The sequence below is a fragment of the Canis lupus genome, chromosome 35 (assembly GCF_011100685.1).
Source record: "Canis lupus familiaris isolate Mischka breed German Shepherd chromosome 35, alternate assembly UU_Cfam_GSD_1.0, whole genome shotgun sequence".
In the NCBI taxonomy this organism is placed as follows: Eukaryota; Metazoa; Chordata; class Mammalia; order Carnivora; family Canidae; genus Canis; species Canis lupus.
The window spans coordinates 26,575,415-26,591,223 of NC_049256.1; the positions used below are offsets into that span (position 1 = coordinate 26,575,415).

The 15,809-nt window shown below is 39.4% G+C and overlaps 1 protein-coding gene across 1 annotated transcript; it reads left to right on the top strand.

The window, feature by feature from the left end:
- The first annotated feature begins 14,215 nt into the window (after positions 1 to 14,215).
- On the top strand, positions 14,216 to 15,154 carry LOC488311 (putative olfactory receptor 2W6). The gene has a single exon (XM_038583966.1). The coding sequence runs from the start codon at positions 14,216 to 14,218 to the stop codon at positions 15,152 to 15,154; it is 939 nt and encodes a 312-aa protein (XP_038439894.1).
- Positions 15,155 to 15,809: the final 655 nt, after the last annotated feature.

A 15,809-nucleotide genomic window follows, 5' to 3' on the forward strand; every position in this document is an offset into this window, starting at 1 on the left:
AATCAGGCTCACAAAAAAATCCAAAAAATGTGGAGATGAAAGTAAACCAGAGATAAATAAACCAGACCATCATGTCCCAGGTGCCAGAGGTGGGGTCTTGTTATAACAGCTCTTTGTGACCAACAAAGAATTACCAGACCCTAAAAAGGAAGTAAGTCATTAGCGATGTTATCACTAGTCCTTACTCAATGGTGATATCAATGGATTTGTTAAAAGGATTTAGGTTCCCTGGTTAGGCTTCAATAAAAGACCAACCCTACAAGCCCGCAGTGGCAACCCTATCAGGACCCCTCTCACTTCTGAGAGCTTTCTCTGTACCCTTGCTTAATAAACTTGTATTGCTTTGCTCACTCTCCTTTGTCCGAGAGATTCATTCTTCAACTCCGAGAGACAAGAACCGAGAGCTCTCGTTTCACTAACAATAGCTAAGCCCCTCAAGGTCCTGGAAACCTTGTTTCCAAAATACCTGGGAGGCTTACACTATTCCTAACCCCTTCCCAACTTGAAAGTTTATAATGGGCCACTCCTCATGACCCCAGGGTAGCTCTCCCTGTCCATGGGTCTTGTCCCCATGCTTTAATAGAACCACATTTTTGCACCAAAGACATCTCAAGAATTCTTTCTTGACTGTTCGCTCCCAAACCCCAACATTTCACATCATACCTACTTCCCATTCTCTAATGTTTCCCAGTCTTTACAGATTGTGGCCCAAATTAGATAACCACAATTAGGTCACCATATCTTTGAAGGTCAGATACTTGATGAGAGAGAATGTTAACTAAGGACAGAGCACAAGTTGACACCCTGCAACGTCCCCCCTCTCCCCTGACTCCTGAGTGGGATACAGGTGACATTCCTCCAGGGAGCTCCCAACTGTCTCTAGTGAGTTGATGCCTCACTAGAGGGGAAAAACAACCTTCACTCAGACAATGGCAAGGCCTCCAGTATCTTGTAGTTCCTCTTTAGCATATGAAAGTCCTTTAGAAAGCCTCCCTTTTCCGATAAGGGAAAGGAGGGGAATTGAGTGGGAAAAATTAGAGAGGGAGACAAACCTTGATATACTCCTAACTCTGGGAAACAAACAAAAGGTTGCGGAAGGGTAGATGGGTGAGGGATGGGGTAGCTGGGTGACTGGCACTGAGGAGGGCACTTGATAAGATGAGCCCTGGGTGTTATACTGTATGTTAGTAAATTGAACTTCAATTTTAAAAAAATGGGCGCCTGGGTGGCTCATTAGGTGGGTGAGCGTCTGTCTTCAGCTCAAGTCATGATCCTGGGGTCCCGGGATCGAATCCCACATCAGGCTCCCCTTGAGGAGCTTGCTTCTCCCTTTGCCTGTGTCTCTGCCTCTCTCTGTCTCTCATGAATAAATGAATAAAATAGAAGAAGAAGAAGAAGAAGAAGAAGAAGAAGAAGAAGAAGAAGAAGAAGAAGCCAAGAAGGAGGAGGGAAGGAGGAGTCTTAGGAAGGAGGATGCTGAGGCTTATTAGCGAGGAGTACTCACTACATCAGACGTAATCACTCACCTACCAACGTCCTCCTCACATCATCCTCGACTACGCCTCAGACAGCAGACTCCACTTTTCTGTATCTCCTCCTCTCCCAGGTTATCTAATCCTACCCACTCTTCTCTTCACAAGCCTAGGGCAGCAGCAGCTCTCTCTGCCCAACGGATCCTGTCCTTGTGCTTTTGATTAAGTTTTGGAATATTGGTGAGGTTTGGTGGGGTGAGGTCTGGAGCCCATGACCAAGAAAGAATTCTTGAGATGTCTTTGGTGCAAAATGGTTATTTTATTAAAACAGGAGGACAGAACCCGTGAGCAGGAAGAGCGGCTGAGGGGTGGCTTATATATATATATATATATACCTGGGAGAGGGGAGAGGTTTGGGGATAGCATACTGTCTTAGGAATTTTGGAAGCAAGGTTTCTGGGCCCTTGATGGGGCTAGCTATTGTTGGGAAAAGATCACTTATTACCGTCTAATAAATCCTGAATTATGAGACCCTTCAGATGTGTATCGGTGGGCCATGTGTTGGGGAGTGTTCGCCAACTTGTACCTTGGGGTATAGAGATAAAGGAATCTCTAAAGGAATTTTTATATGTTCACATAGACTTACAGGCTCCTGGGGCTCCTGGGGATTGGGTTAAGATTGCCTTCTGCCCTTAGCAAAGTATGAACATAGAGGCAGTTGAGTCCATAGAGAAATGACCCTTTCCCTGTTTCAAGGACTTATCAATGTGTTTTATCCTCAGCTAGTCTTCTGTTTCCCTATCACTTTAATAAAACCACCATTTTGCACCAAAGACATCTCAAGAATTGTTTCTTAGCTGTCAGTTCTGGACCTCACCCCACCAACCTCACCCATTCCAAAACACCATCATCTACATCTCTTCCAGTCGATTGTTCCTGAGTTGTGTCCATTATAAACCGGTCATTGTAGATAAGCTGCTTTTCTGAGTTCTGTGAACCATTCTAGCAAATCATCAAACCTGTGGAGGGGGTTGTGGGAACTCCTGAATTTAAAGCCAATTGGGGAACTGCCCCGGTGGCGCAGCGGTTTAGCGTGGCCTGCAGCCCAGGCCGTGATCCTGGAGACGTAGGATCGAGTCCCATGTCAGGCTCCCTGCAGGGACCCTGCTTCTCCCTCTGCCTCTCTCTCTCTCTCCTCCTTCTCCTCCTCCTCTTTCTCTCTGTCTCTATGAACAAATAAAAAGTCTTTAATAAAAATAATAAAGCCAATTGGTTAGAAGTTATAGGCAGCCCCCATCTTTATTTGTGTCTGAAGTGGGAGTGGCCTTGGGGGACTAAACCCCTTAACCTGTGGAGTCTGATGCTAATCTGGTGTTGTTAGCATCAGATCTGATTTGAATTATTGGGCATCTAGCGGTGTCATAGTTAGAGAAGTAGAAGTTAGTGCTGTTAGAAGTGATGTGAGTGAACACAGTTCAGAGCCCTACATGATATATTTTTAATGAAACATTAGAGATTATTTGGAAATAATGGGGCCCCTGATAATTGGAAAGAGAGAGTTTTGTGGTTTCAGATGATTCTGTGTATCTAAACCCTTAAAATCCAGGGCAGAAATAGGTTCTCCTTTCTTCTCTAATGAAGCAGTCAGTTGAGCAGATCTCAATTGAAGCAATTGCAAGAGGATGACATTTCTTTCTTTCTTTCCTTTTTAAAATATTTTCTTTATTTGACAGACAGAGAGAGAGGCAGAGACATAGGCAGAGGGAGAAGCGGGTTCCATGCAGGGACCCTGACGTGGGACTGGATAGCGGGTCTCCAGGATCACACCCCAGGTCAAAGGTGGCGCTAAACCGCTGGGCCACCGGGGCTGCTCTCAAGGATGACAATTCTAATTCCCTACTCTTAAATCCCCTCATTGCCAAGAATCAGATCAGTGTGTCTTGGGGAAGCAATTGTAAGTGAAACCTTGGGAGTAATGGCTTTCACTTAAAGAACTGCAGGAGGAAAAAAAAAAAAAAGAACTGAAGGAAGTTGCTTTAATTTTTATTATTAGAAACTTAGCAACTATGTGTGGGAATAGTTTCTGAGGGTGATGGACCGGAGAGGAACAATATTTTACATTGCGGTGATTATAACACTCTGGATTTAATAATAGATTTGAAGTTTATCTTCTAGTTTGAATAACTGAGAATGTTTTATGCTTACTTATTTTAGAATTTGACCTAAGTCATACTACAGTAAGTACATTTAATTTGGTAGAAATTCATTAGAATATAAATGGATTTATCTTGTGCAGTTGGATCACTCACTTCCTTAATGTGAGATGGCCCAGAAGACATTACATGTATCATGGAAGTAAGAATTGGCATTGAGAATTACACTGATAAGGATGCCAGCATCCTGCAAAAATCTCCTATAAGACCACAAATCCGAACTATGAGTATTTCTTCTGTATTTCTCCAATGGTGCCTCCAACCATTTATCTTAATAATGGTGTACTTGGGAAAGGAATTCCCCTTTTCTAGGATTATTGGATCTTAGCTCTGAGCTAATCTTTTTTCTCCCTGGAGACTCTGATTACTTAGTCAACCACCGAGTGTTGAGATTTGAAGCAGTTAATGATATATACTGTTTTCATTTAGGTGTATCTTATGGATCCAGGGGGCCCACGAATCCAGTTTGTAGTCATTTTTCCTGATTCTGGATGTGTGGACCACAAGTACTCGACAACTGAAACAATCTCCACACTGATTCCTTGATCCACAGAGCAACAGCCACTATGGCTGGAAGGGCAACAGGGAGGTTCCAGGAATTATTTACTGTTGAAAATATTGCTACTCAAAATCCATATCACTTTCTGGGAGGATTTCAGAGAATAGTGCTTCTATTAAAGACAAGAAAGATTGTATTGGACCGTATTTACATTTTTTGCTTGGCCTATGGGTAGACAAATGAGTCCAGTAAAAGAAATGGATTATTTTAAGCTTAATCGCAGAGTGATTTTAATTGTAATTGGTCTTAAAGTTTCGGCCTTTTTATTATAAGAAAGAACCAGCTTCTGGTTCCTGGCATGTACCTACTAATGCGACTATTTGTTCTAAAGCTCATTTCAGTGAACTAATAACACCAACAGGGAAGGAGTAAGGTATACCTTTACCAGTTTCCTCACTCAGCTCTCAAGCTCCATACCATAGCTATAAACCATAGGAACCTCAATCGTCTTATCATCTAACAGGACTCCAAGGCATTTCCCTAAATGGCTAGTGATATTAAACATAATTTCATGCACTTATTCACCATCCTTATTTCCTCTGCGGTGAAATGTCAGTTATATTTTTCACCCATTTTCAAGTTGTATTATTTGTTTTTTTACAGTTTAGTTTTGAGGGTTCTTTGTATATTCTAGTTATGAGTCTTTTGTCAGATAAATGGTTTGCAAATATTTTCTTCCTGTCTATAGGTTGTGTTTTATGCTTTTTTTTTTTTTTTTTTTTTTTTTTTAGAGAGAGAGAGAGAACGGCAGAGACACAGGCAGAGAGAGTGCTTAAGCAGGCTCCATGCCGGAAGCCCACTGTGGACTCGATTCTGGGTCTCCAGGATCACACCCCAGGCTGATGGCGGGCGCTAAACTGCCAAGCCACCGGGGCTGTCCAGTCTTTTACACTCTTAACAAGGACTTTCACAAAGCAAGTGTTTCCAATCTCAATGACGTCCAATTTATTGATTTTTTCCTTTCATGATTCATGCTTATGGTAGCATGTCTAGGAAAATAAAGCTTTTTTTTTCCTTAAATATTTTATTTATTTATTAATGAGAGATACAGACAGAGAGGCAGAGACATAGGCAGAGGGAGAAGCAGGCTCCCGGGGGACCCGATCCCAAGACCTCAAGATCACAACCTCAGCCAGAGACAGATGCTCAACCACTGAGCCACTCAGGTGCCCCTAAGAAAATAAAGCTTTATGCAGTTTTATCTTTTTAGTTTATCTTTTATAGAGTGTCTGAAATTCTCGAATATATTAGTTCATTTTTTTTATTGGTTTTAGAAAGTTCTAAGCAAATTATCTCTTTGTATTTTGCTTCTGCCCCATTCTTTCTCACTTCTCTTTCTAATACCCTAATTTGTATCTTAAACCATTTGTGTATGACTTGTATGTGATTATATCCATAATTTGTTCCCATCTTGTTCCTTGTTGCTATTATAGTTATTGTTGACTTTTTTTCTACTTTTAGTCAATGCTTCTCTGTTATGATGTTAAATTCTGAGTTTTTTCAGTTATTTTACTATTCATTTCTAGAATGTACATTCTATTCTTTTTTACATTTCTAGTCTCTGGTGAAACTCTCCAGAGTACTTTTTTTTTTTATCTTTCTTTTTTTTTTTAAGGTTTTGTTTATTTATTCATGAGCGACACAGAGACAGAGAGGCAGAGACACAGGCAGAGGGAGAAGCAGGCTCCATGCAGGGGGGAGTCTGGCAGGGGACTCCATCCCGGGTCTCCAGGATTACACCCTGAGCTGAAGACGGCGCTAAACGGCTGAGCCACCAGGGCTGCCTTAGAGTGCTTTTTTTGGTCCATAGTTTTCAACAAACTAATCACAGTTGTGTTAAAATATTCATCTACTAATTTCATGATCTGGGTTATCTAGCTATCTCTTTCTATGGACTTTTAAAAATAATCTTGATTACTGATTATATGATCTTGCCTCTTTTCATGTCTAGTAATTTTTATTGTATATTCAACTTTGTGTAAATGCACAAAAAGGCATTAGATGATGTGATTTTCCATCAAAGGAGTTTCTTGTGATATCTTTTAAGTAGATCAGGTGAAGTGTCCTTTTTCCTCCTACTTTACTGTCTTCTACTTCTCCTACCATGTCCCCTTATACACAACCACAACAAGCATCTCAATTCTCTCATTTTTCTAAACTCTAAATTTTCTATTTTATCCTCTTAACCAAGAAGTTACTCTTTAATAATCTGCCTCTTTAGGCTTTCTTTAAAATAAACTAAAATCCAATATAGAGTGTAGTAAGTGCAGGACACATGTAATAGAATCGAAAATAAAGAGCTTCCAGAACCCAGATAAAAAAAAAGTTTAAAAAAAAAAGCAATAAGAATATTTTCTAGGAGTATATTTCAACTAGCTTTGATGATTTTAGTATTTTTTTAAAAGATTTTATTTATTTATTCATGAGAGACAGAAAGAGAGAGAGAGAGAGAGAGACAGAGAAAGAGGCAGAGACACAGGCAGAGGGAGAAGCAGGCTCCGTGCAGGGAGCCCGACATGGGACTCAATGCCTGGTCTCGAGGACCACACCCTGGGCTGAAGGCGGCGCTAAACCTCTGAGCCACCAGGGCTGCCCTAGTATTGTATTTAATAGAATTAAATTAAATAGAATTTCCCATATGAAAGAGCATCATAAGCAAGGAGACATATAGTCACACCATTATCAAAGATCTACTTTATGTCAGGGACAACACTAAATATTTAATATTTCTCACCTTAGGGGCACCTGGGTGGCTCAGTGGTTGAGCATCTATCTATCTTTGGCTCAGGTTGTGATTCCGGGGTCCTGGGATTGAGTTCTGCATCAGGCTCCCGGGAGGGAGCCTGTTTCTCCCTCTGCCTATGTCTCTGCCTCTCTCTGTGTATCTCTCATGAACTAAAACAAAAAATATTCTCACTTTATTTAACTTTCACAGAGACTCTTCAAAGTGATTTTTCTCCCCAGTGATAGTGAGTGAAGTTTCTAGTTTTTAAGCAGGCATCAATTTGTTTCTGAGCTAGAGTTTGATCCATTCTGTCTCTAAAGGCTATTCTCCTTCCTCTTTGTTCCAAGTTATTTTCCGGAGATGATTTGGTTTGTCATTGTTTAAGGAAAATAGTGAGTAGCTTAATGCATCTGAAGTGTAAAATAAACGGAAAAGCTTGTAGATGGAGCTGGAAATGGATGCTGGTCCAGAATCAACATTAATAGTAAGGAATTTATGTGTATTTCCATAGGCAATAAGAATCACTTCAGGACTTTAAGCACTGGCATGATAACACCCATATTTTGGAAAGGCTCCTTTTGTAGCAAAGTGAAAAATAATTTTAAGTAGCGAGACTCTAGAGAGTAATTAATGAACAGGCTCTTGTGGCAGATCAGATAAGAGTTAATGATCTACTGGCTAGGGCCAGAGAAGAGGAAAAAGAGAAAAGAAAAGAAGACCAAAGGGTGAAAGAAAGATGATATGGGTAGTCTTCAAAACTTAAGGAGGGATGCCTGGGTGGCTCAGTAGTTGAATGTTGCCTTTGGCTCAGGGCATGATCCCAGGGTCCTAGGATAGAGTCCTGCTTCTCCCTCTACCTATGTCTCTGTGTCTCTCATTAACTAATAAGTAAATAAAATCTTTTAAAAAATTAAGGAATATGAGCATTCAGGGAAAGAGATGGCTCAGGAAAACTGTGATGTTTTAATACTTTTAAGACAAACCACAATGAGGCAAAAAGCAAGAAAAACAGACTTGAGAAATAAAGTTCAAAGAAGTGATGGATACTCAACATCAAATTTTATGAATACATATGATAAAAGTTTTATAAATAATCTGTTGTTTGCTTCCACAAAACCTACAGTGACAATAAGTTAGATTCAGTTACAGTAAGAGATTTGTTTAAAGGTAATTGCATTTGGTGGGGGATATCTGGCTGGCTCAGTCGGAAGAGCATGTGACTCTTAATCTTGGGGTGATCAGTTCAAGCCCCATGTTGGGTGTAGAGATTACTTTTAAAAAGGTACTTGCATTTGGTGGAAATAACTGACATAGACTTATAGTCTTTTTTCTATGGTGTCATATTAGAACATATTACATCATACGGTAATATGCTGGGAAGCATCTCTTCTAGTCTTTTATAATACTTGGATTGTATTATTTTATCTCATAGAAAAAGGCTTTCCTTAACTACAACATTTCTGTCAGCTACAAATTTAAATGTATTTGTAATGGTTAAAGGTAGCGATTGGCCAGATGTGAGGTAAAGGAATAGAAGTGAGGTGGCAGGGCAGCCCTGGTGGCTCAGCGGTTTAGTGCTGCCTACAGCTCAGGGTGTGATCTTGGAGACCTGGGATAGAGTCCCATGTCGGGCTCCCTGCATGGAGCCTGCTTCTCCCTCTGCCTCTCTCTCTCCTCTCTATGTATTCTTATGAATAAATAAATAAAAATCTTAAAAAAAAAAAAGGGTATACTTGAAAAAAAAAGTGAGGTGGCAAAAAAAAATTTAAAGGTTGTTTCTAAAACGTTAACAATTTCACATCCCCCATGGAGTTAAGTACCCTTTGAGGATCTCATCTCCTTCATTTCTCAGAGGGACTCATTATTTAGGGTAAGAAATTCTTGACAGCATCAAATTCTCTAGATACTTCTCCCCAGTTTCCATGAGACAGTCTTTGACTGAGATGGTAGTACAAACTAGTAACTGAATCTGAGACTAAGAAGCAACTCTCAGGGGATGGCTCATCTGACTGTGCCAAGAAGTTTGCTCAAATATAGAATTAATATTGATTAGATTTGATTGCTTATCTAGGCATTTCAATATTTGTTAACAGAAAAAAATCACTGTATGCCCTTTGTAATAAATTAATGAATATGATAATGCTATCATTGTTTCTAGCTAACATATTCCATCTCTACTGATAAAAGTATTAAGATTATACTATATGACTTTAATAAAGTTTTTATTTAAAACATAGTATTTGACATGGTAATGACCAGTTACATTCTGTTTCTACTTGACAGAGTGTTCAGAAGTGATTGATGGCTATAGTCAGCCATAAGATATTAATAGTAATGGTTATTAAAATATAAGTGCTATTTTAAATGTATCTCGTGTGGATCAATTAAAATCTCTTCCTTTGAAGTCTTTGACAGCTAAATATAGAAATGCAGTTGTTTCTATATTGTTCACCTTGTGACTGTAACAGATAGGAAAGGGATCTGAAATGGCACATGCATACTACTATTTTTTGTCTTTTTTAAAAACCAAAACCTATTTAGTCTAATGATTCGGTTAAATCATTTGTCAGTTAGATAGTAACTTTCTTGAGATATTTTAATAATTTTACACGAAATTAGGCAAAATGAAATGAAATTATTCTAATATTTTTGGTCTTTTTTTGTTTTTGTGTTAATTTTACATGTCAAAAACAATTTTTTTCTTTCTCTTAATAGATCTGTCTTAAATGAAAAATACTCAAAATAAGTTGTATTGTTATGGACCTTATAACTGCATAGAAAGTTAATCTTGAATAAACAAAATGGTAAAGGACTATGAGTAGCACATCTGTACACTGCATGCACCAAGAAATATCACAAAAGTCAAATGAGGCACGTACAGATCCTGGCACATCTTTTCACTGATTCTAGGTTCCTTTCTGAATAAAGTGTGAACTGGTCACTCTCTGAGCCTTCATGTTTATTATCATAAGACGCAGCAAGGAAGACTTGATACCCCCTCTCAGTCTGTCCCTTGGGTGAATCTGGTGTGTGTGTGTGGGGGGGTGTGCAGGAGTTACTGGGAAGCGTATTTCCTCTGAGACCATACGCTCTCCCAACCCTTGTTAGAGGTAATTGGTTAAGGGATTTTTTTTTTTTTAAAGAAAGTTTAACTCCATAGTGTAAGGCAGAAAAGGAAGTACCCAATCCTATAACAACTCTGAAACCTGTAAGTTCTTCCTTTTCAAACTTGAATCCTTTGGTCGTTAAGTGCTCCCACACCGAATGTACATCAGAGACAAGCCAGTTCCTTTCAAGGTACTCCTTATCTGGGTGGGAGGGGGAATGTGGATTTGGGGGGCCCTCAGGTGGCATAACGACCGTGTGCTCATCCACATCCTCTCTTGGTCCATCAGGATTCCCTGCTGCTTGAGTCTTACCTCTTTATCGGCTTCCCTTTCCTGTAGATTTCCTAAATGTCATCTATCTTTCCTTCTCATTTTCACTCTGGTCATCCCACTTGGTCTTCCAAGTGAAGTCCCAAGAAAGACAAGGAAACATGGACAGGGCATTTTTGAGGCTGCAGCCAAATTTGGTAAGTTCATGATCCTGTGCAGAAAGAAATGTGACCTTGGCCTCCAGCTAGTCATCTGGTTTATTTTTTTCACCTTAGACTACAACTGAATCACATGCAATTCGAGTTATTATGCCAATATTCACAGCATAAATGTCTATATATTTTACATAGACTTGATCAAATCTTAAAGATTGTGGTTTAACCTCACTCATTCTATGAGGAAGCTAAAGAGAGCTAATGGAGTTTTTACCCTTAAAGTAGTCGAATCTACTGAATTAGAAAATCTTGAGACTAAAAATACTGATAATGGTCCTGCATTGCACGAGAGTCTATTGAATAATGAGCTCTCAGTAATTGTGAGTGTTGAATATTAACACTGAAACTTTGAACTCCAAATGGAGAGTCAATGTAGGAAATTTCTAAAATGTTCTTCTGGGCTTTTGTCCTTTGCATTTACCTCCTCTTCCATTTGGCACAGAACAAGCAGCTTGTCTAGCTATGAAGTGCCAACACTTCTTTTAACCCTGAGACATGCCCATTTATCCCTCCAAACAATATAAGCAATGAATCCCCATTCTGACTCCTTATAAACAAATTAGGTAACAGTTGATATTGGGCATTATTTGGTTCAATTTTTAAAAATCTTATGAAACTGAAATTATCTGGTCAAGGATCCAGAAGTCACAGAAGATATACAAATTCATCTTGTTTCCCATAACGATGGAAACTTACTTAAATGCAACAAGTGATACGTTGCATTATACAATTAAATAATTAATGCATATAGCTCTTGGGAAAAAACTATCATGGCTGTGTATTTAGAAGCCATTCTTCTAGGTTTAAATAAGAACAGACACACTCACATATCATGTAAAAGAATAATCTTGGCAAACAGGACTCAGCCATTAGTTATTTAAAGTTCAGAAATGTAGGAATGCAGTCCTCACGCAGGGAAAGTTTGGGGAAAAAAAGATGTCATTGAATATTGATGTGATAAAGGCAGACAATGAATGGAGGGTTTAGCCACCGAAAAAGCTTTGAATCAGAATGAAAAATTTGTGAGAATAATCCTAATTGAATAATGTCATGCTTTGTGGGTCGTTTGGTTGATTTGAGAAACAAGAAAAAAAATAACTTGGGTTTGTACTCCATTTTATAGTTGACATTCATACACGTACATACAGGTGTATACATTTACACAGACATAGGGACAGTGCTGAGTATCTTAATCATGCTATGGGACAGGCAGTGTCAACCACAGGCACCTGCGTTCCCTTCCAGTAGGGACAGAGGACACCAGGCGGAGGCTCATTCTGACAGTTTCTGTGCCCAGTATATGCAGTATTAAACATCTTGGCAGGCATTTTTAATACTATTCCTCATTTTCTGAATAAAAATTGCCTTGTTTGTCTATGTTTTGCCTGTAATACCTTGACAGCTATCTGCCTTATTCAATTTATGAGCAATGAAACTCTTTATATTAAACTTTGTGCAACAAACCAAAAAAAATTGAGTTACACACTCAATTTTACAACTTATTTAGTTTTTTCATAGACAGATTTGGCATAATTTTGTGTTGCCTACCTCTACAGTTAGAGCCCAGATTAATGGCGTGATTTCCCGTGTGAAACCACCGGGGTTCTGGTGGCTCCATGCACGAGCTGTGTCATCTGGAGCAGCTTGTTTTTTCACCCTCCTGGCCTCTGTGGCTTAATCTGTAACATTGAATAATGAACTTGCTAACTTCTTGAAGCTGTGTTAAGAATAAGATGAGGTAAACAATGTCAAGTAATTAACATTAGTGCCTAGCTCAGGCGGTCCATATATTAGCTACATTAATATTTAAGTGATTTGTAGTTCACGCTGTTATTTTATTTTTTCTCATAATTTGTGAAATTTTAAATACATAGAAATTTGCAAGGACTAGTAGAAGAAATACACATACTTCATCATTCACAATTAATCACTATTCCTTATAGTCATATTTCTTTCCAGCTATTTTTAAAGAAATAAAACATTACAGAGAAAGCCAGTTTTTAACCTAATTTCCTCTCTAGAGACTTTCATTATTATCAGTTTAGTACCCCACCACCCTGTTGAGTTGTATATACATATATGTTCTTTCTTAACTATTGCATGTTTTAAATTTCCATTTACAGAAGGTGGAAGAAGAGCCCCCATTGCTGGCTGGATTCTAAATGTTGGTTGTCAGTCATCTAATCAGTGGATTGTGTATCCACCTACATGTTATCCTATCCACTCATGACCACTGGAGATGCTTCTTGCATCCTCTGGAGTGATGGCCTTGACAATCCTACAACTTCCAATCACTGCCAAAGTTTTAGTGTACACAACCTTAAAGCTGTTGGAAAAACAGGTGAACTCATGATTTAATTTTGATAAAGTGTTCTTAGAACAGTGGGGCCGTATTTTACACCCTGATGCAACTGAGAGATATAATGCAGTCCCTTTTAATGAGTCATAACTCCATCACTTCTTACTAACTGCTTAGGAAAATGTGCAAACATGTCAGAATGAGACTTCCCTTTGGTTAACTTACGTTATAACAATACACTCATCCTAATACATGAAACCACTGCCTAATAACTGGAAGTGTACTAGAAGATGTATCTTTCAGTTTTATGGGATTGTAAGAGACACATAAATAAAATAATCAATGTAGGCTTTCTGGAAGGTGAGTTCTTTGTGAGAACAAAGTGAATAAGAGAAGAGGCTATCAAAAAAAATTGGATATTAGTTCCATTGGGATTGAGTTCTGGCAATTGTTTATGTCTATCTTTCTCATCCTTAGAGGAAGCATTGCCAACTTCAGAGAAGTTACCCAGTCCCAGAGTTAAAATATATCCTGGTAATACAAAACATAATTCTATCACAGAGGTTGGGGATAGGATTGGGTAGAGGGGCAGAAGATATGCTAGGGTCATTCTCCAGTGAATACAATGGAATCAGAGGTATAGCTATATATAGTAACAAGGTCATCTTCTTCCTAAGATTTTGCTTGATCACATGGATAGGACTCTAGATTTCCCAGTATTAATGAGACAATGTTAAGAAAGGTTTTACCTAACAGCAAGCCTGGTTCTCTGATGCAGAGATACAAGCCACTTTTCCTATCCATCGTTTACACGCAATGCTTCTCCGTTAACAAAAGAAAAAGTAGATAATTTTATTTCCTTGTAAAATAATGAGATTTTGAAAGCAATTTTTACATCTTGCAAACCTGAAAAGAGTGATGCAAACTGTTAGTAAATAATCACAGCCATGAGTCTGAAAAACTTCTAAGTACCGTACTCCTCAGAGCAAATAATGACTTAATACTTATTGAAATCCTAAACCAAATATTCAGCACTTCCATTCTACCATTTTACCAGTCATTCCACTTTGAGGGAGTATAGCTACACTCTTTTTGAAAGAGAGAGTGAGTGAGCTCATACAAGTGGGGAAGGGGTGATGAGGGACAGAGGGAGAGAGAGAAAATCTTAAGCAGGCTCCATGCCCAGTAAGGAGCCCAAGGAAGGGAGGTCCAGGGGTCGATCCCATGACCCTGAGATCATGACCTGAGTTGCAATCAAGAGTCTGACGCTTAACTGACTGAGCCCCCCAGGGACCACTCTATACTCTTCAAAGATGCTCATCTTTCTCCTAACAGGTAATACGTGGTGAGAGGTGATGGAGAATCACAACACAAGCTCTTTTGAAGGCTTCATCCTGGTGGGCTTCTCTGACCATCCCCACCTAGAGCTAATCCTCTTTGTGGTCATCCTCACTTTTTACGGGCTGACTCTTCTTGGCAATATGACCATCATCTTACTTTCTGCTCTGGATTCCCGGCTGCACACACCGATGTATTTCTTTTTGGCCAACCTCTCATTCCTGGACCTGTGTTTCACCATGGGCACCATCCCTCAGATGCTCTACAACCTTTGGGGCTCAGATAAGACTATCAGCTATCTGGGTTGTGCCATCCAGCTCTACTTCGTCCTGGCTCTAGGAGGGGTGGAGTGTGTCCTCCTGGCTGTGATGGCGTATGACCGCTATGCTGCAATCTGCAGACCCCTGCACTACACAGTCATCATGCACCCCCGACTCTGTGGGCAGCTGGCTTCAGTGGCATGGTTGAGTGGCTTTGGCAATTCTCTCATAATGGCACCCCAGACATTGATGCTACCCCGCTGTGGGCACAGGCGGGTGAACCACTTTCTCTGTGAGATGCCAGCACTAATTGGCATGGCCTGTGTAGATACCATGAGCCTCGAGGCACTGGCATTTGCCTTGGCCATCTTTATCATCCTGACACCACTCATCCTCATCCTCATCTCTTATGGGTATATTGCACGAGCGGTATTTAGGATCAAGTCAGCTACAGGGCGAAAGAAAGCCTTTAACACGTGCAGCTCCCACCTAATTGTTGTCTCTCTCTTCTATGGCACAATCATATACATGTACCTCCAGCCAGCAAACACTTATTCCCAGCACCAGGGCAAGTTCCTCACTCTCTTCTACACAATCGTCACTCCCAGTGTTAACCCCCTGATCTACACACTGAGAAACAAGGATGTTAAAGAAGCCATGAAGAAGGTGCTAGGGAAGGGGGGTACAGAAGTATAGCAAAAGTTTTGGGATTTTCTTTTGACCCATTTTCTGTATACATTGTTAGTCCTCAACATATATGAAATGAATGAGCATAAAAGTGAAAAAGAAGTATTTTTTTTTTCTAGAAAGTTCAAATGTACATTTAGGTGCCAAATTTCTGAATGAGAGACAAAATAAATTGTTCAATTTTCTAGCTCTTAGTATCTCCAAACTGCAATATGGATCCATAACATGGCTCTTGCATATTTTTAATCATTGATATAACTGAGTTTAGTGATATTTATGTTTGACCTTCCAGGTAAAAGAGAATAAAGAAGGTTATGCAGCCAGACTATCAGGATGCAGGCTTTATGTGGAAGAATTTCTTGCTCATATTCGATACTTGTTAGTACTTTATTTGTAAAAAAAAAAAAAAAAAAAGCTAAAAGGTCTTTTTTTTAGTTTTCTTTTTTTTAATTTCAGTAAAATATACACAAAATCAAGCTTATAATTTTAACATTTCTTAAGGGCATCATCAGTAGCATTAAGTACATTCACAGTGTTGTACAGCCATCACCACCATCTATCTTCTGAATTATATTGTCTTCCCAAACTGAAACGCTGTATTCCATTAGTGGTAACTCTTCATTCTCCCCTCCTCCCATCCTCTGGAAACACCATCTGACTTTCA